This window comes from Crassostrea angulata, chromosome 2 (assembly GCF_025612915.1).
Source record: "Crassostrea angulata isolate pt1a10 chromosome 2, ASM2561291v2, whole genome shotgun sequence".
NCBI classification, from domain to species: domain Eukaryota; kingdom Metazoa; phylum Mollusca; class Bivalvia; order Ostreida; family Ostreidae; genus Magallana; species Magallana angulata.
In genome coordinates, this window is record NC_069112.1 from 18,667,426 (window position 1) to 18,687,337 (window position 19,912).

The 19,912-nt window shown below is 33.7% G+C and overlaps 1 protein-coding gene across 1 annotated transcript; it reads left to right on the forward strand.

Annotated features, from left to right (window-relative positions):
* Positions 1 to 555: 555 nt before the first annotated feature.
* Positions 556 to 13,043, forward strand: LOC128173464 (twitchin-like). Its single transcript, XM_052839153.1, has 9 exons — positions 556 to 673; positions 2,155 to 2,320; positions 2,970 to 3,112; positions 5,665 to 5,785; positions 7,063 to 7,133; positions 10,675 to 10,970; positions 11,056 to 11,358; positions 11,639 to 11,923; positions 12,111 to 13,043. The coding sequence occupies exons 6-8, from the start codon at positions 10,838 to 10,840 to the stop codon at positions 11,725 to 11,727; spliced, it is 525 nt and encodes a 174-aa protein (XP_052695113.1). The 5' UTR covers positions 556 to 673; positions 2,155 to 2,320; positions 2,970 to 3,112; positions 5,665 to 5,785; positions 7,063 to 7,133; positions 10,675 to 10,837; the 3' UTR covers positions 11,728 to 11,923; positions 12,111 to 13,043.
* The last annotated feature ends 6,869 nt before the right edge of the window (positions 13,044 to 19,912 follow it).

Sequence of the window (19,912 nt, forward strand, 5' to 3'; positions counted from 1 at the left end):
CTCAAGGTCCGTTTGCAATATTAAAACATAATTTTAAAGCGATTTTTTGTAAATAAAGTTTCAAATTATATAAGATAAAAAACCGCATTCAGTGGATTCAACACATATATTATAGTGTTCAGATTGCCAACATGTAGCTGCATGGCCAACTTAGAAGATTAATTATTAATTATAAATAAGATTCTTTTGATAAAATTAGGGCTATAAAAACGTTTATTCAGAATCAAAAAAAGCCGCTGCTCGTATCCTCATTGGATTAAATTGTTTTCAAAACAAAGCGAACATATAGAAAAAAGCTTTCCGTAATTTTCAGTTTAAATTATTAACCATTAATTAACATTATCCACTCAAAGGTTTCAACCTTATCATTTATGAATATTACATTATAAAATTAAATGGTTTACTATAGTTATAAATACCAGATATTTCCTTTTTATTTTTTATAAATTCCATATTTTATCTTTTTGGCAAATAACTTGACATCTAAATGCATTTATAAAGTTTCTGTTTGCCCCATTATAGTTTTCTATGTAAAACTACGAATACGACATATTCTGAAACAGTCTATTTGTGACCTTGACTGGAACTCTTCAGCATTGGAGATGTGAATGAGTGTGGAAATGAATTGAAAAATAAACAAGTTCATATTTTGTGGGATATAAATCTTTTAACGGTAGGAACGTAACATTTTATGTTGATAGGGAGTTAAAGGGATGTTCAAAGTAAAAAGCTGAAGCGAGCAGATGATTTAATTCAGCGTATTTCTAACATAACAACCGGCCGAAGTTGGGGCAAATTTTCCCGAATCACTTTGAGTGGCACTGGTCTGAGATTCGGAAGAGACGTCCGTCAACAATTTTTCAGTCTCGACGAATCTCGCTGAGATTAGAAGTCCACTCGTTGACGTTGAGACGATGTACCCAATCCTTCGTCGTTTTTAAACCCCTCTCTCTCCCTCTCTCTCTCTCTCTCTCTCTCTCTCTCTCTCTCTCTCTCTCTCTTCTCTCTCTCTCTCTCTCTCTCTCTCTCTCTCTCTCTCTCTCTCTCCTGCTTTTGACGAAGCTCCCACTGGACACATTGAACTGTTGAAACATTGAATGTTGTGATGCTCTAACTGTCAGGATTTGTTATACACAATTTTTGGTGTAAATTAAAAAATAATGTTTGAAAAAACTTAATTTTTAGCTAAAGAAGAAACCCATTTTCACAATAATGAGGCTTATTGTTATTTCTTGCACAAACCCTATTTATGAAAATTGACTTCCTAAACAATGTCAAGTGCTAAACACGATGTACTTAGTTACATTTTTAGAGCAGAAATAATTTAATGATTTTTCAAATTGTACATTACACACATGTAATTCGGACAATGCGTAACATTTCCATAAAAAATTGCTTTGTATCATTAGAACAACAACATATTCAAACTAAGACCAATTCTGACTGATTATTTATTAGTCCCCTACTGGTTTTCACTGGAGGGGACTATAGCTTTCCTCTGTGTTCGTCCGTCTGTCTGTCCCACTTCAGTTTTCCATAATTTTTTGCTTTATGTGTTTGAGAAATAATATGAAATTTGCTGAACAGCTTCAAAATGTCAAACTACAGATCAAGTTTACACTTTTTTAGCGTCTGGTTGACATATTTTCGAGAAAATTAATTTTTTATATTCCAATTTTTTAATGTTTGGGTTCGATATTCTGCATAACAGTGCATTGTTTTCACAATTTCCACAAACCGGTAGGGGACATGTATTGCTTATGCAATACTCTCAGAATGCTTGTTTCCTGTGTATTAATTCGCTTCTTGTGTTTAATGATTAGCAGCGTTCACGACCGCTGGTAGACTGCAAGCCCCGGAGGCTTCTACACCTCTAGAAATTAAGCCCCGCCCTCACCTGATATTTACCACCCAGTAAAAATGTTCGGCCTTTAAGGACAGTCAAATGGTATAAACATTATTATGTTCCCCCACCCATAACTAATATTTAGACTCACCTATAAAAGTTATCTAACAGTTTCTTGTTATTCGACAGAATGATAAGGGTTTTTTTCTGTTTACTTTTATGATCATCAGTTTAAAATTTGTGATTATACACAGAGAAAACTGTTTTATAAACTACCGGGATTTACTATAATCTCTCAATCTTTGCAGTGTGGAAAACAGTAAACAAACAAAATAATGGATGTGCTTTAGCATATTGAAAACCATGTCAAGAAAAGATCGAAAAAGAGTTATAATCCCATTGAAGAGTCAAGGAAATGGAGTGAAAAGAATATTGATCCACCAGGATTTAATATAAGTTTATTTGAGAACAAAGGTAAGGAAAAATTTTTGAATTGCCCTAAATTAAACTTCTGAATTTTGTTTGGAGACCAATCTAGTTGGTATTATTCCTCTGTTGTGAGTTAAATATTTCATGAATCCTATTTCTTTTGCGTGCTTCATGGTTATCAACAGGTATTACTCCATATTATAAATAAATTCTGCTATATGGCCCGCTGATAGCTGCACAAATATATATACATTAAATTTAAAACCAAGGAACTTCATTTTCCAAGGAAGTACATGTAATATTGAATAAAAAATTCAGTTGACTAGTGACTACTGTGGATTCATCATTGTGGAAGAACATTTTCGGTATTAAAATTTTCACAGAAGATGTTCCTAAATTAGTTTAAATAGTCCAAAACCATGTGGAACTTTTTGTGTGCAATAAATATACAATTTTTGCATGGGTGGAACTGTAGCTCTACGGTCTGTCAACCTGAATTTCACGTGGAGCTATATACTGTTCTGCAAAAATACAAAAATTTTCATTTGTACAAATTCTTTGACATGATATCAGTGCAATTCATCTAATACATGTAGTATATACATGTACATATGACAATAACATGTAAATTGAAATCAACAATTTCTTTATAATTTCCATGTAGCTTCCTGTACGCTTATATTATGTATTATAGGCAGAGGAGTCAGAACAACTGTCCGCAGAAATGCAGGCGACTTTTTGTTAGTGTATACAGGAAAGGTTATAACAAAGAAGGAAGGTGAGAACTTGGAAGAAGGGTTCTTATCTGGCTACAGATTTCGTTTACAGAGATTTGTGGTAAGTGTCTAGATTCTCATGAAATACTTTTTTGTTTTCTTACGTACCTAAATATATGGATATTGGTTTAATGCCTGCAGGCCATGGCTTAATCAAGTTTAGCTAAACATATTTGGCTGGTTTTATGGTGGTAGTCAAGGGTTCCAGCAGTTGAAAAATTCAACATTCAAAGATTTTAGAAAAGTGAACACCTAGCTTGTACTAATTATTTGTATGGACTAAATAATGTTGTCACAGAGATAGCTGTCATTTCTCTTATGGTAATTAATTTAAAACATATTTTTCCATCACTGAATCTCGCAAAGACAAATGAATCTATTTACAACTTTTTTTACATCATCCCAGAGGGAAGTCAAATTACATACTTTATTCCTGTGCACTGTTTGAATCTTAAATAAAAATCCCCTCTCTGTTATACTACTCTGGCTCCAATTGATGACTATCTCAGATCATTAGCTTCAATTAATCTATATATTGATAAACTAGTTCCATTTCTACATCACTCTAACTCTATAAAAATCTTAAAATGCCTAAAGAAAAAATAGGTTTGTTTCCGCTTTCCCAACCAACCCTGAAAAATACTGCCATCTCAAAACTTTTTTTTTTGCCATTTTTCAGTGAGGGTGTTAAATTTTCGTTTTTTTTTCAGATCATCTATTTTTTAAAAATTTAGTCAGAGAAACGTTTGGACAAGTCTGTTTATTACATCAACGTTGAAAAAACGCTTGAAATTAAAAATGGCAGGACATTCTGCAAACAATAGCACCCATGCAAGGCTCCGATTATCAAAAGCTAACTCATAAAACTTGACCACTCTAGACGTTAATTTGCTTCATTCTTAATTACCCTAACACGTACAGCTTGAATTGTCTGAATAACGCATTCTAAAATCACTATAATAATTACAACTAATACACTAAAATTTACTCCTCATCACATACATGAAGAAACATCACAACTACTAGTATACAACAGTCTGTATAATATTATAATAATTAATGAGAGTGTGTTGTGCAGTACTATGTTTATATATAATACAATAACCAGGAATTATTTGCATGCACTTGCTACTTGTTTGTGTGACAGAGAAAGAAAAAATATAAAAACATTGTCATCTATCTGAAATGCATGTTAGGCCTTACAGTACTTAAGTACTGTAAGGCCTAACATGCATGTCTGATAGATGTATATATTTTTAAATTTTTAACATGTCTTAAAAAAATTAATGTATAATAGTTTACACAAGCCTATATTATTTTTATTTCTTTGATTTAAACAAAGGCTCTATCCAACTTTTTACTAAAGAAAATGAGTTATTGTAGTATTATAAACATATATTTAGGTACAGTGCTGCTATCCTGAAAGTTGACAAGGATAGGATAGGATAGGATGCAGGATGCACGATACAGGATAGAAATATAAAAATTAAGTTCTATCCTATCCTATCCTATCCTATCCTGCATCCTGTAGCCAATCAGATTCGAGTATAAATTTCAGAGTTATTTTGCGAAACGAAAATTGGCTAAACAATGTATTTTCAACGTCAATTTAAAACGTTTAACAAGTTAAACCATTTAAGAATAATTATTATATCAAGAACGTGGTGCATAACATAAATGCGCGCTAAAATGTCGGCGCTACATCTTTGTCAATGCGTACGCAAGTACGGAGTTACTGCGAAAATTCGTTGCAACATTTGACAACGTCAGAAATATATTTCTGTATTTACTTCATTTAAAGTTTGCAAATTAATAAAAGCTTGAATTTATAAATGACTAATTTGGCATTTTAAAAGATAAACATGTAATATTACAAGAATCAGACATTGATGCACGTTTAATATAATTTCTTCGAAGCCAAGTAACAGGGACGCATATTTTTGTCCGATATTAACCTGAACATATCGAATTAATAAATGTTAGCTAGCTATAAATGCTTAAGAATTTATACTTTAAAAATACCTCCGAGTGGTTTAAACTATAAACGATATAAACTTCCTAAAGGAATTACTTATTTTCAGATCGTGTTTACATTTATCGCCGAACAAATCGCTCGAATAATGAGAATGACGCTCAGTTGTATGTGATAAGAAAATAATTTGAAAAAAAATATGTGACTAAACAGTTCCTCAATCAGTGCATCGAAGTTATTTATCTGTTTTTTATGCATAAATATAATTAAATCAAAAATCTAATCGCTTACCTGTTTGTTTACGTTATTGTGTCCATCCCGCGTACGATTTAATTTTACCGTAGCACAGGTAAGTAAGTTATCCCGCTCGATGAATATTCGGTTTTAAGATTTAATTATTCATTTTGAGTACTACATTAATTAATAAAATCATTTTATCTTTAAATTTCGTTTCATTTAACTTGCATTCCTATATTTTGAAAGTATGGGATAGGATAGGATAGGATAGAGCTTATTTGCAGGATAGGATGCAGGATACAGGATATAGGATAGGATAGGATAGTTTTGTCAACTTTCACGATAGCAGCACTGTATGAATCTTTTATTAATGGAAGCAATTAATTTAACTCGATCATTTATAGTGTTGATGCATCAGAAGAAGATGGTAGATTGGGAAGGCTTGTGAACCATGGGAGCAAGAAAGAGATCAACTGCAAAATGAAATTAATAGGGGAATTAAGTGCTATGTCTTTTTGGAACCAGGTATTTACAAAATAATTTTGCCTGTTTACCGTGTACTAGGCTTACTGGTACTGAATTAATTATCATGATTAGGCCAACATTTTTTTTATTTTTAAGTTTATGAACCCAAAAGTTTTAAGTCCCAAAGGAGGAGAAAATGAAAACAAAAAAATATTTTTTCAATACATTATCAACATTATTCTGTCATGTACATTATATAAGTTTCACTGAAAAGATTTATTATAACTGTGGTTTTTCTCAACTTGGTAAACATATTGAGTAAACATATATGGAAACAGGCTCTGTATATTGTTGAAGCACAAATTTTTGTGGGGTTGAAATTTCGTTGTTTTATAGCAAAATAATGTTTTATTGAGATTTAATTTCTTCATTTTAAGAATATCTTAAATGTTAACTCTCTGGTTTGAAATTCTCATCTCCCCCTTGGCAGATTTAGTGTAATTCATATAATGCCATATAGCGGTTCTTCTGACTTATTTATTGTTCGTACAGCATCACTTTAAAGTATGTCACAACAAATACCGAAAATAAATTTCTCTTCAGCTCATCCTGTAGGTGCAGGAAGTACTAGATAACTTGAGATACATGGTAAAAACTGCCAAATGTATATATCTTCCTCAAACTAATTTTTCTGGATTCGTGCAATAAAAGCAAGTATCACTTTGCGCCGCCGTTACTGTGAATAAGCTGAATAAAATGAACAATTTGATTGGATGCCCTGAAAAGTCATTATTAATAAGCAAGTTATGTTGAAGTTGGCTAAATCTGCCCAGGGGGAGATGAGAATAATGAATCCGACATTTGGCTAGCGAAGATGCTATGTCTTCCATGTTATGGTATTTTGATATCATTTCAAACTGGTCCAATGTGGTAACAATTAAAATGTTAACAATATATCAACTCAATTTTTTTATCGGTAAATTATAGTATGTGTAGTAACATTGATGTCCATTCTAAAGGGGCATTATGTTGCATGAAATTTGATTGTATTAATTATTTGACAAACAGTAACCAATCATAATGAATGTCTTATACAGAAATATGTTCACTAATTTTGAATTGAATTAAATCGAAATTGATCTAGAATGAACCGAATATCAAAATTAATTTTGTCGTGAATTGTAATGCATTTGTATCATGATATTTCACCCCTATTGTCCTTATACATGTTATACCCTGTCAACAAGTGTAAAATGAAATGTACTTATTTAAATAAATTAAAGTAATTGGTTACAAAACTTTAGTTGACTATCAAATTTTACTATTATTCACAACAGAGATATACATGAGGGAGAAGAGCTAGCTATTATATGACTATGGACTCAAGTCTTATCCATGGAATTCTAAGGTACAGTGAAAATTTGCTTTTAAAAGTTGGATTTTGATAACTTATAGGTAAATCCTCCATCACAAGGAAGCTGGTGTCCGGCATATTCTTTAAAAATAAATAGTCAGATTTTGTATTATTCATTGAATGCAAATCAATTTATTTAGGAGAAAACAAAACCTAGTAAGTCTAGCTTAAATTGTAATATTACAGTGGTCTTTATTACTGACAACATTCCTTTTTAGCTCACTGAGATGAAGTCAAGGGGAGCTTATGCTATACCCCCGGCGTCATCGTCCGGACCTGGTTAAAGTTTTTGTTGCAGGTCCTGTATCTAAGCTATTACTTGTCCTATCTTCACTAAACTTGCATGGATGATGCATATTGACCTACTTATGGACCTGAAAGACTCGGATGCTGAATCTGGGTCCTAAATTACAGATGCTGAAGGAGGTTAAGGTTTTTGGAGCAGGTTAAAGTTTTTGTTGCAGGTGCCCTTTGATAGCAATATATAAGTTACTCCTGGTCCTAACTTCACCAAACTTGCATGGATGGTGTGTCTTATGATACTGATGCACCAGACAGGCTTGAGTGCTGAAACTGAGCTATAGGTTTCGGATGCTGGAGAAGTTAAGGTTTTTGGAGCAGGTTAAAGTTTTTGTTGCAGGTGCCCTTTGATAGCAATATCTAAGTTACTGCTGGTCAGTACTTCACCAAACTTGCATGGATGGTGTGTCTTATGATACTGATGCACCAGACAGGCTTGAATGCTGAATCTGAGCTATAGGTATCGGATGCTGGAAGTGGTTAAGGTTTTAAGAGCTGGTTAAATGTTTTTGTTGCAGGTGCCCTCTGAAGATAATTTCTTATTACTGCTGGTCCTTACTTCACCAAACTTGTATGGTTGGTGCGTCTTATGATACTGATGCACCTGACAGGCTTGAATGCTGAATCTGAGCCATAGGTTTTGGATGCTGGAGGTGGTTAAGGTTTTTGGAGCTGGTTAAAGTTTTTTGAGCAGGTGCCCTCTAATGTTATGTCTTAGCTACGCCTATAGTCATAACTTCATCAAACTTGTGTGGATGGTGTGTCTTATTATACTGATGCACCTGAATGGCTTGAATGCTGAATCTGAGCCATAGGTTTCGGATGCTGGAGGAGGTTAAGGTTTTAAAAGCTGGTTAAAGTTCTTGAAACAGGTGCCCTCTGATGATGATATCTTAGTTATTACTTGTCCTAACTTCACCAGACTTCCATGGATGGTGCGTTTTATGATACTGATGCACTGGACAGGCTTGATCAATGCTGAGTCTGTCTAGCCAAAGGTTTCGGATGCTGGATAAGGTTAAGTTTTTTTTTAACAGGTCACATGTTACATAGATAATAGTACTATTTCAAACTTATATAGTTGATTAAACTGTAATATGAAAGAATCGCAGAGGAAGCTTCAGATGCAGAGCTTGATCTCCATTATCAAGGATGCTAAAAAATATATCTTAGTTATTACAGGTCCTAACTTCACCAAACTTGAATGAATGGCGTCTTATAATACAGATGCACATGATAGGCATGAATGCTGAATCTGAGCCTGAGGTTGCGGATGCTGGAGGAGGTTAAGGTTTTAATTGCTGGTGCCCTCTGATGATGATATCTTAGTTATTACTGGTCCTAACTTCACCAAACTTGCGTGGGTGATGCGTCTTATGATACTGATGCACCTGACAGGCTTGGATGCTGAATCTGAGCCATAGGTTTCGGATGCTGGATAAGGTTAAGTTTTTTTTAACAGGTCACATGTGTAATAGATGATAGCTTGCATAGTTGATTTAACTATATTATAAATGAAACGCAGAGGTTGCTTCAGATGCAGAGCCTGATCTCCATTATCAACGATGTTAAAGAAATCTCCTACCTCAATTAAACCTGCTTGATAGAAAGATGAGGTTGTTGTTAAATGATATAACATGATTCCTATGATTAAGTATTGTATGATATAAAACACTATTGTTTAATATGATACAATATATCATATGTTATATTGTAAAAAGTTATATGATACAATATAATATTGTATCAATTTTTTTGATATTTTATGATATGATATTGTATCATGATATTGTTCTGTATAGTATTGTATTTTATGATACATTCTACTACAGTTATTGCCGAGATCAAAGAGATGCCGCGGACATTATTCTTCAATATACCACGAACGTCATCAGTAAATTATTAGATCAGAAATACCTATTTGTCTCGCACTGATCATGGAAGTACAACTTCAAACCGTAAAAAGTTTTAAAACCATGTCAATTTCACGTGTTAGTTCCAGTCAAAACAATGTGTATTGCCTCAAATGTTTATTTTTAAGAGATCAATGCGGTTGTTCCTAGGACCTCCCTGGCACATTTTCACTGCGTGTTTTTACATAAAATATATAACGTGTAGTAGTAATAATCGTATTAAATTGCCCTTAAAATATTAGGAATGTGATTCAAAGATATTCAATAGATAAGTGAACTTCAAGAGTATTAAAATCCTAAGAAAAAGTCTGTCGTCTGCATGTGATTCCTTTGATCGATACACATGTAAACATTACTAACAAAACCGTTGGGGTTACACGGAACAGCCGTCAAAATGACCTAGATCATCTCTCTATAGGAGAAACGATCTGTAGAAATACTGGCTGTTAGTAGTATAGAAATAAAGTTCTTGTTTTCGTGAATGTTGCAGGATAACCTCCTCGGTCTCGAAATGTTGTTTGAAATATAAAAGCCTCGGCTTTTATATTTCAAAACAACATTTCTCGACCTCGGAGGTTATTCTGCAACATTCACGAAAACTCGTACTTTATTTCTTAATCCATGAATATCCAAGATCATAAAGTATGATTTTCATATAATATGATAAAGGTGGTCTCATAAAGGTGATGTCTCATAAGGGTGCATGATGCCTCGTCTCGATGAGCTTTGTAATCTGTGATTACCTATGTTTTTATATTCTAGGAACATCTGCATTTTTTGCAGAATTATTGGTTTTTTCATATTGTTTTACTTTTAAATTTATTTACTAACCAGTGAGATGCCCCTAATTCAAACGAGAGGGGGATATACTGTTTTATCCATCTGGGTCTGTTTGTTCATCTGTATGTTGGTAACAAATTTCGGTCACATTCTTCTTAAATTGGCAACTATTATTTATACAGTTGCTTGAGATTTTAACACACTCATTGTATAGGCATATGACATACATGTATGGTGGGAGTGGTTTTTGTACAAATGAGATGTCATTTTCCTATGAAATGACAAATGTATTCTTAGACTTGAATTTAAAATAAATTTTCATTACAGTTTTCTCAGAAATTGCTCATCGCAGATGCGAGTGATTTTAACACATGTACTCTTTGTTAAGTGGTAGGCATTCCATTTAATGGGATTCATTTTTGAGCACATCTAATGTCCACTTTCTGTTACATTATGACTGTGTTTATTTTGTATATTCACATCAGGGTGGGGTATAACTAGTGAGTACAGTGTATTGACTCACAGATTTCTTGTTGTTTTAGACAAACCATCTGCCCCTAAGGGACCATTCAGTGTGTCCAATCTCACTGCTTCATCTGCTGACTTGAATGGAAGCCAACAACAAAAGATAACGGTTCTCCAGTCACAGGCTATGTTATTGAGTCCAGACCTAGCACCAGAGCAAGATGGAGCAAAGTGGCCAAGATGGATGACAACACCACCAAATACTCTCCCAAAGACCTCATTGACTATCTGTTCAGGGTGTCTGCTGTTAATGAGGAGGGACAAGTCTCACCACTAGAGACCAAAGAACCTGTGAGACTTAAGAGGAAGATAGGTAAGAGCTTACATATGTTGAAATGTATGCTTAAGTGTGTAAGATAATGTATGATTACTGATTAAATATCTTTGTTTCTCTTTAGATGTTTTATCTTCACCAAGACAAGTCAAAGTGTCTAAACTTGGTCCCGATTTTGTGACACTGGATTGGAAATCACTGTCTTCAGATGGAGGCTCCAAGGTGACAGGGTATGTGGTGAAGCAGAAGAGAGGCTCTGATGGTGACTGGGAGGAGGTGGCCACTCTAAAGGCCATTGAGACGTCTTACAAGGTCCCCAAACTTGATGAAGTCCAAGAGTATTTCTTTTCTATAACTGCCCTGAACCAGAACGGACAAGGAGAAACCTGTGAACTGGACACGTCTGTTGTTCCAAAGAGACCTCCAGGTAAACTTGAGCTAAAACTCATTGTTTAAGCACTTCATACACTGTATTTACAAAGCTTGGTGTATGAATAAGGCTAACCAAATTTTTGTATTTACATGATCTTTGATTAGGTCTGCCTGACTCTGCCATCAAAAGCACTGAGTTTATTTAGTCTGTAACAATGCCATTTCATGAAAACGTTTTCAATACACATCATGTATTTTGAGTACTTTGATTTTTTTCTGTTGTTGAGATTTCTTTTCAAATGCATATAAAAAGTGTATTTTATGTGCATTTTCAGAAAAAACCGTCGCCACCAGTTGGTCCAGTCATACTCTCAGACATTCAGAAAACCTCTTTGGTGTTAGCCTGGAAACCCAGCAAGAGTGATGGCAGATCTCCTCTAACAGCTTACTATATTGAAATGAGGGACCCTAATAATGGATCCTGGTCTGCAGTCACCAAAGTGACCCCAGACATCACCAGCTACTGTTTCTTATGATTTTGTTTTAAGATTGTCTAGAAATGGTGTTTGGAACTGGAGATAAAGAAGATCCCCCAAGCAAAGAACTTAAAAAGCAAAGAGGTATTTGTCTGAATTAAAACAGAAAGTAAACAAAAAACTAAAGTACATGTATAAGCTTCTGCCATACAAAATAGCCACGCAGAGAGTAATGCATGTTTATGTATTTTTGAAGCTGGGTTTTATGTCAATATGTTATTTGATTAAGGCAGTTGAACTTGTAAGTTTTAATTTGTTGTGTTACTTCCAGGTTTTAAAAGAATAAGTGGAAAAAGAAAACCTAATGAACAGCAGCTGAGAAAGCAGCAGTTAAGAGGCAAATGGGCCAGTTTTTAAATCTAAGGACCCTGCCAAAAAACATGACTGTGACCTGGCTCTTCAAAAAGAAGAGAGTTTGAAAAATTGAACCTGGAAACAAGTCAAAGACTTTGTTAGAAATACAAACTTGAAGCTACTTAAACAGTAGGATTCAAAAATGAAATGTATGAAGTTTTTAGTGTAAATTGACTTGTTTCTATAATGAAAAGAAATTTTATAATATTCAGAACTAGAGACAGATCAGAAATGTAGTATATGTGCATTGATTTACTTGTTAGTTTTCTAGAGAGAGAGACAGAGGAGCTTTTGCTTTTGCTTTAAAAGTAATTTTTAGTATCTTTATAATGATTTTGAATATTCATTGTAATAGTGGTTGTCTTATGAAGAAATTTTTATGACAAGTAAAATAAAGCTGTAAGCTCAGCTGTTAGCCTTCATGATACACATAAACCTGATAAAAGCCTTTTTATAGTGACAGACTTGGTGTCTCGTGTATATCATGTTGGACTGCCTAGTGACATGAATGCTAAAAAATTGATGAAAATAATGCCAGATCTTAGCTGTTATATACATGTATTTAATGATCTTTCCATATGAAATATTTACTAGTACATATATGTACAATATCCTTAAGGATTTAACCATTTCATGCTCTGTTTTGCATGTACATGAAGTTAAAATGAAGGTGAATTTGGAATGATAAAGATCTACAGCAAGAGCGTAGTTGGCTAAGCTATTGTTAATTACGGTAAATGAATTCAGTCAATGTTATCTATTTTATATTAAGAATGAATTTGCTATGCTTAGTGTTCAATTAGCTCTTGTTGATAAAAGAAATGTTATTAAAGTTGTATTTTGCCATTTAGTGTGATTTTCGTTTTGATTTTTTTTTAGGTCATTCTTTTTAAAACTAGTAAAGAAATGCATTTATTTATAATAATTTTTGGGTATAATAAAGTTTTGGGGATATAGGAATCACCTTGTCTGTCCGTCTGTCTGTGCAATCATTTAGGTCCATATCTTTCTAATGTAGGAACATTACGATTCCCCACTTCACACAAAGGTGCTTACAACCTGAGGGTGTGTTGTGATCTTGACCCAAGGTCATTTGTGCAAGTACAAGATCACTGGAAAGAAAATTGTATAATTTGTGTCTGGTCTTTATCTTTCTTATGGAAAAACAAGGGAAGTCCCTACTCCATAAAAAGATTGCATATGACCTGAGGGTGTGTCATGATCTTGACCCAAGGTCGTTTGTGCAAGTTGAAGGTCACTCCAAAAAATTGCATAATTCATGTCTAGGCCATATATTTTGTAATGGATAATGATTAGAAGCTGAAACTTGACACATGGATTGCCTGTGACCTGAAAATATCTCATGACCTTGAGCTTTTGTCATTTGTGGTTCAAGGTTACTGGAAGGAAAATGGTGTATCCATTAATTAAAACTTTTTGATCAAGACGAGTAAATTCTTCATTAATACATTAGGCTTTTAATACCCCGCAACTTTGGTAAATCATATTTACCGAATTCCTTCTCATATTGAAACTGCCGTTACTATTCCATAACATTAGATGATTGCCTAAAATGTCCTGCTTTTGTTACTATACCCCAGGGGTGCGTTTTACTACAGAACTAGCGACTAAGTCGTAAATCTGTTAAGTCTCACAAAATGAATCTCAACAAATGGAATTGTTACGTTAACACTCCTGTCAAACAGTTTCAATATTTTAGGTACAGTGTATTTTTTTCTGGCATTAACTTAAAATTCTAAATAAATTTTGCATTATGTGCATTTTTAATTTTGGTCATATTTTTTAAGTTCTTTTGTTAAGCGCGGCCTTTTATATTTTTGTGTAGAACAGCAAAAAAAAAAAATTCATAGCGGGGGTTATCATTTAATTGTGAGCTTGCTCAAAGTATCGCTAATTTAACATGAAACTGTCATGCGATCAACTATATATCAATGCGTAAATTACAAGAAATTTAGAGATTACGTAATAAAATTTGTATTGTTTATAGGCAGATGACGACCTATTACAGACTCTAGTCTCGTAAGTTTTGCCCCACGTTTTAATCTAAGTTAAAGGAAATCTTTTATGAAAATATATATATTTACAAACATGTACATGTATTATGAAAAAAAGTACTTGGGCTTACAAGATAGTGCAGATGCCCATTGGTTTAATCACAAAATGCAATTTTTAAATTTCTTTTTAGATTTACTTTTATAAATTCAATTGCAAACCTCTAGGCTCTTCTGTGGATTAAAAACTGTAACAGTATTAATAATAATAACCACATTTTAATGTGCATGGTCACAGCTCGGCTGGGTAAAGAACAAATAACCATTTTTTAGGCAAAATTCTTTTTGCCTGTGTGTGTATGTGCAATGAAGTCCTCATTTGTCCGCGTGTGTATCAAATTGGCCTTATTTGACTGTGAGTATATTAAAGTCCCCATTTGACAGTTTGTGTATCAATTTGAGCTCCACCCATGACTCCATGAGTGATCATAAAGTTACGCATGATTATGTCAAACGAATTAAATCGACGCTGTCGATCAAACCGGTACTTAAAATGCATGTACATGTTGTACATGTACTTTTCCAGCACACTATAGAAAAACTATTCCGGAAAAATAAGTTAACTATAGGACCAAAAGATAAGCCATGGTTTGATTCAGCTTTGCGTAATGAAATTACATGTATAATAAGAAAAATCTTCTAAACGTCAACAACACCCCCCCCCCCCCCCCCGTAATTTGCAAAAGAAATTAAAGATTTTCTACACATTGAGGTTTTTCAATTCTTACTTCCATGCAGTGTAATAACACATTGCCTTGATAAATATAGCAGGGGTATGTTGTTTACATAGATTTCTCATTGCTCATTTTGAGAGCCTGTTTTTTACATGTATATGAGCGCATTTATTTTAATGTTTCAAGTTTTTGTAAATATGGTTAATGAAAACAGATACATTAATCATTCACATCCATGGAATAAATTGAAACAGCCGTGCGTTCATTTGTTTTTTATTTAAAAAGTGCAAAATCTTGTGTGCGTGTCTCTATTAGGTGCCTTGTTTACGAATTTCAACCCGTCTTGCCCTCATGAATAACAATCACGTGCACGTGATTCAACTCTATTCACATTCACGCTTTTAGCATACCTATTCCACATCGTGATCGAAAATCAAATCACGTCATGTCTCGTCAAAATCCTTTTTGTGGGTGCAGTTTGATGCATTGGACAAGGAGGACCCTATCAAATATTGGTACAGTTCAAGTCTGGAGCACGCTTAGTGAGCAGCTGTGCGCATGTTGCATAAGTACGCATGCTGCATCAGTACTGTGGTACACAGAAATTCAGAGACTTGCAATGTACTTCAGAGTCAAATTATTCCCGTTAGTTTTCTGGACTGTACCTACATTGATTTTTTTAGAAGTGATAATACTGATATTCAATTACAATTTTTTAAAACGATTTATTCCCTATACAAAGAGCGTAGTTCAATTTAGCCGCATATTTGTCGGAACACTCAGATTTTTCAAAATTATATGCTTAATAAAATAAATTCTAGAAATTCACGGAAATATAATAAGATCTAATTATCTCTTAAGAAAAAAGGGTTCTGTAAATTATGGAAAATATTGTATCCATTGTCAGGCGTTCTATTTACATCTTCGATTTGCATTTTAAGCGTACATTTTAATCCAACGAATTATTTGCCGTTAAATAATTTCAAAGACATCTCGTAAGGAAAATCTAAATTTCTATTATACTTTGTCGGTCTCAAGCTTAAAAAAGGTGAGGTGGGTTTTAGATTGCTTTCTTTGGTATCACTTAAAGAAATGATATATGTATACACCTCGAACACACGCTAATATACTCATGCATACTATTCGCACGCTTGAATGACGCCCCGCCTTTTTATTCAAATAATACAATGACCTACATAGCCGTAACGGCTAAGTTTGCACTGAAGTATACAATTTTTGTGATCGGCTTCGGTCGATCACAGTGCATCAGGCAAACTTAACTATCTGCGCATACATAACGTCTCGCGCTACTTTATTAACTATGCTATGTCAGCTTATTCGATACTTTTATAACTAAGGAACATTATTTTGATGCATTTATCTTGACATTTAAACATTTATCAATTTACACAAAACATTTATCAAGTTATACACAATGATTCAGAATTTCACTAAATGTTTATATTTCTTTCCATGCGTAAGCCGAAGCACGACCTTGCTATTTCGGACCCCCCCCCCTCCCAAAAAAAAATAAATAAAAAATATTGGCGTTTAAAAAAGGGAAAAGATCGCAGTGTTTAGAGGATTCATTCTTTGCAAAGAAATTCGTGTATGAAAAAACATTGTAAGAAAACTATGATTTTTGTTATGTTATTATACAGCATAACATTTAAGCCGCATTATGTTCTTTAATAATTCTTTTATAAGACACTAAGTTCAAAATAAGAATAAGATTAAAAAAAAACCAACATGAATCCAAAGGAAGGAGGATCGCTCTTCTGCCTTCGACTTTCACTCTTTCTTGTATACTCGAGCTTTGCGGTCGCATCTTTAAATTTGCAATATCGCAAATTCATACCCGCATGAATCACCAAAGTAAGCATTTTATTGTTTAAGTTAAGGTGGTATGGGGCACCTGGCGATATTAATGTGAATAAAAGTACATTATAATCAAAATGCTTTCATCGGTTTAGAATTTTTAAATTGTACAATATTTGCCAATACGTTAATTAAATTTTTTTGGAAAGGTAAAAATTGTAAAAGCCTCGAAGGATACGAACTCATGACGTACAGATTCGCAACCGACGCTTTAATTGATTGCGCTAAGCTGATAGGTACATACTTGTGAAAGAAAAATTATATAGAATTAAATTGAATTTTTTGTTTATTTCGATAGGAAGCACGTCGCAATATGGAGGTGTTCCATACCACCTTAAAAGAAAGATGTAAATATAACCACGCGGGTTATGTATTTTTTCTCCAATGTCGCTTCCTTCATTCCCGCGTAAATCATCAAAGACAGCATTATATTGTTTAAGTGAAAATAATTAATAAATGTTTTCACTATTAATGCACAGCGACACAATCTATTTTGACAGCTGCGACGATTATGATAGCCGCCCCATGACCATAAACTTAATCACTGGTGAAATCCGTGCATCATTCACTGATTGGTTGCAGTTATCAAATTTGTGCGAAAAGTACCGATGAAATTGAAGTGATAATAATCAGCTGCAGGCATATAGCGGGGGGGGGGGGGCAGGGGCAACAGAGATTTTTTAAAGAAATATATAAATTTGAATTTGGAGGCATCTGCCCCCCCCCCCCCCCCCCCCCACACACACACACATACTTTGTAAAAAAAAAAATGGTATGCATTTGGAAATGAACAAAATAAGCACTATAATGCAAGTTTGAGTAACTTTCAGACCCGATTGGCGAATTATGTTTTTTTTGCTTGTGAATTGTGAAGTCTGCTCCCCCCCCCCCCCCTCCACACAATTTAAAAAAAAACGATGCTACGTGCCTGAGCTGTGTGTATATTTTTTACCGTAATTTAATGTGTTTTTTCAGTTATGTACTCACGAAGCGATTGGTAGTGGACTTTGGTTACTAAATTTGAGACATACTGATTCTCAGTTGGCAGTGTGTGTACGTATATTAAAGTCCTCATTTGACGGTATATGTATCAATTTGACCTCATTTGAGAGTGCATATATATATAAGAGTTTTCATTTTGACGGTACATTCTCTAAAAAATTTACGTTCGATCTCCGTGCGTTCAGTCGAGCCTCGCTAACCGTGCGCTCTCTGTTCACAAAGCGCTCGCGCTTACCGTTCATAAGGCGTTCACCATTCGCTCATCGTGCGTTCAACTTGTGTTCTCAAATCGTTCACTCAAAGTTCATTAGTCATTGTCATTCGGAACTCCAAAGTGAAAAGATCGTTCTCAGAAAAAAAAGAAGATATGAAAACACTTGTATGCACGCGATGAAATCAAATTGAATTAATTCAGCGAGATCATCAGAAGCTGGAGTAACTATTGTAAAAACTAAAAACTTAAACCTACTACGAATTGTGCCGATGTCATATAACATCAAAGCCTGCCTTCAAAATACGCTAAATACACATGTATCCGGGAATTCGTTACACGATTGACGAGGTACATTGTTTTGTTTTTATCTTCATAATGCTTTATTTACATTATCATCTGCAATACAAATGAATGTAAAATGAATCAAGTTTTCCAGTATGTCCAAGATCCCAGCGTGTTGTTAATTTTTAATAAATATGACGCAATAAAGAACACGTAAAATAAAAAGCCTTGAAAAAGATACAATATTTTTATAATTTATATTAAAGAATGATATATGTTTAAGTATATTTTCATATACAATAATATGCAATGCAGTTTTAAGATATTTTTAATAGCTCGCAAACATATATCGGTAAATAAAATGGGTTTTTTTCCGCGATACTTCTTTGATATAATTCAAGGCCCGATTTAAAAAATAATTCTCATAAAGAATTTAAAGTACAATATATGTATTAAATTTATATTTTCTAATATTTAATGTATAGTCTAAAAATGTGCTTCTTTTTAAAAATTGTTCCCTCCCACGACAGGAGAGAGATAAAGAAAGAGAGAAAGGTGTAAATGGAATTTAACATAAACGAACATGTATATCAATTACGCTATCTCATCACAATTCATAAAATTTCAGTTTACATAAAATTAATCGTTTAATGATAATGCTTAAATTCAATCAGTTAGTTACAAGCGAGTCCACGTACTCCAGTCAATCAAAATCAGTTGTTCATTCCACAACAAATTACCACGTGCTGTTTGAAGTACGAGAGAAACTAAAAAAATATGTAGAAAATGTCGCTGTCTGCAATTTATCCACCAACATACACATATAATCAGAAGTCGATTCTCTCATGTATGTTACTTTGGTATTATCTACTGTGCATATTTCTAAATTTTTCAAAATTTGTATTTTGAACGTAAACTTCCATATAAGCAATGTTTAAATTGACCTCAAAGGTTTTTGCATGAAAAATGGCCTTAAAAACGCAGTTTGAGAACAAAGTGCGTTGATTTCGTCCCAAATATAACGCACTTTGAAAAAAAATTTCATTGTGCTTAATTTTTTTAAAGTGCGTTGCCACAAACCAACGAACCGGAAGGAGGGGGTACACTAAGTTACATCTAAAGATGTTACTAATGCAACAACTCGTGCCGAGCAAAACTGTTGAATTTGTCTTTAAAGAACATTACTTGGAAATAATACTTGAGGAAGATTCTGCATAGAATATGCAGCTATTTCTTTATAAGACAATACCATATACCCTGATCAGGGTTTTCAGCTGTGGGGCTACATTTCAGTAACGACACTTTATTTCTTAAATTTCATTTCATAATATGTATAATTTACTCCAATGGCTCTTATTATCCAAAGAAATGAGTTGTAAGTAAACGCATTTGAAGTAATTGCATTGTTAAAAGTGAACTGAGAAATACAAGATGATTTTTTTAATGATAGGAACTAACATTGCGTCCACATATCATGTTGCTCAAACAACGACTATGACATAGTTTATTCTATCTTTACACGTTACGTGTATTGACTACAGAACCAAAGCGATGCATGAGAAACAAATAACAAGTGGCTTGAAGTCATTGACCGGAA

Excerpts from the sequence above, each read along its gene's own strand:
- LOC128173464 (XM_052839153.1), top strand. The coding sequence starts at position 10,838 with ATGGATGACAACACCACCAAATACTCTCCCAAAGACCTCATTGACTAT. Across the intron at positions 10,971-11,055 it reads GAGACTTAAGAGGAAGATAG|ATGTTTTATCTTCACCAAGA; the intron begins GTAAGAGCTTAC and ends GTTTCTCTTTAG. Across the intron at positions 11,359-11,638 it reads TGTTCCAAAGAGACCTCCAG|AAAAAACCGTCGCCACCAGT; the intron begins GTAAACTTGAGC and ends GTGCATTTTCAG.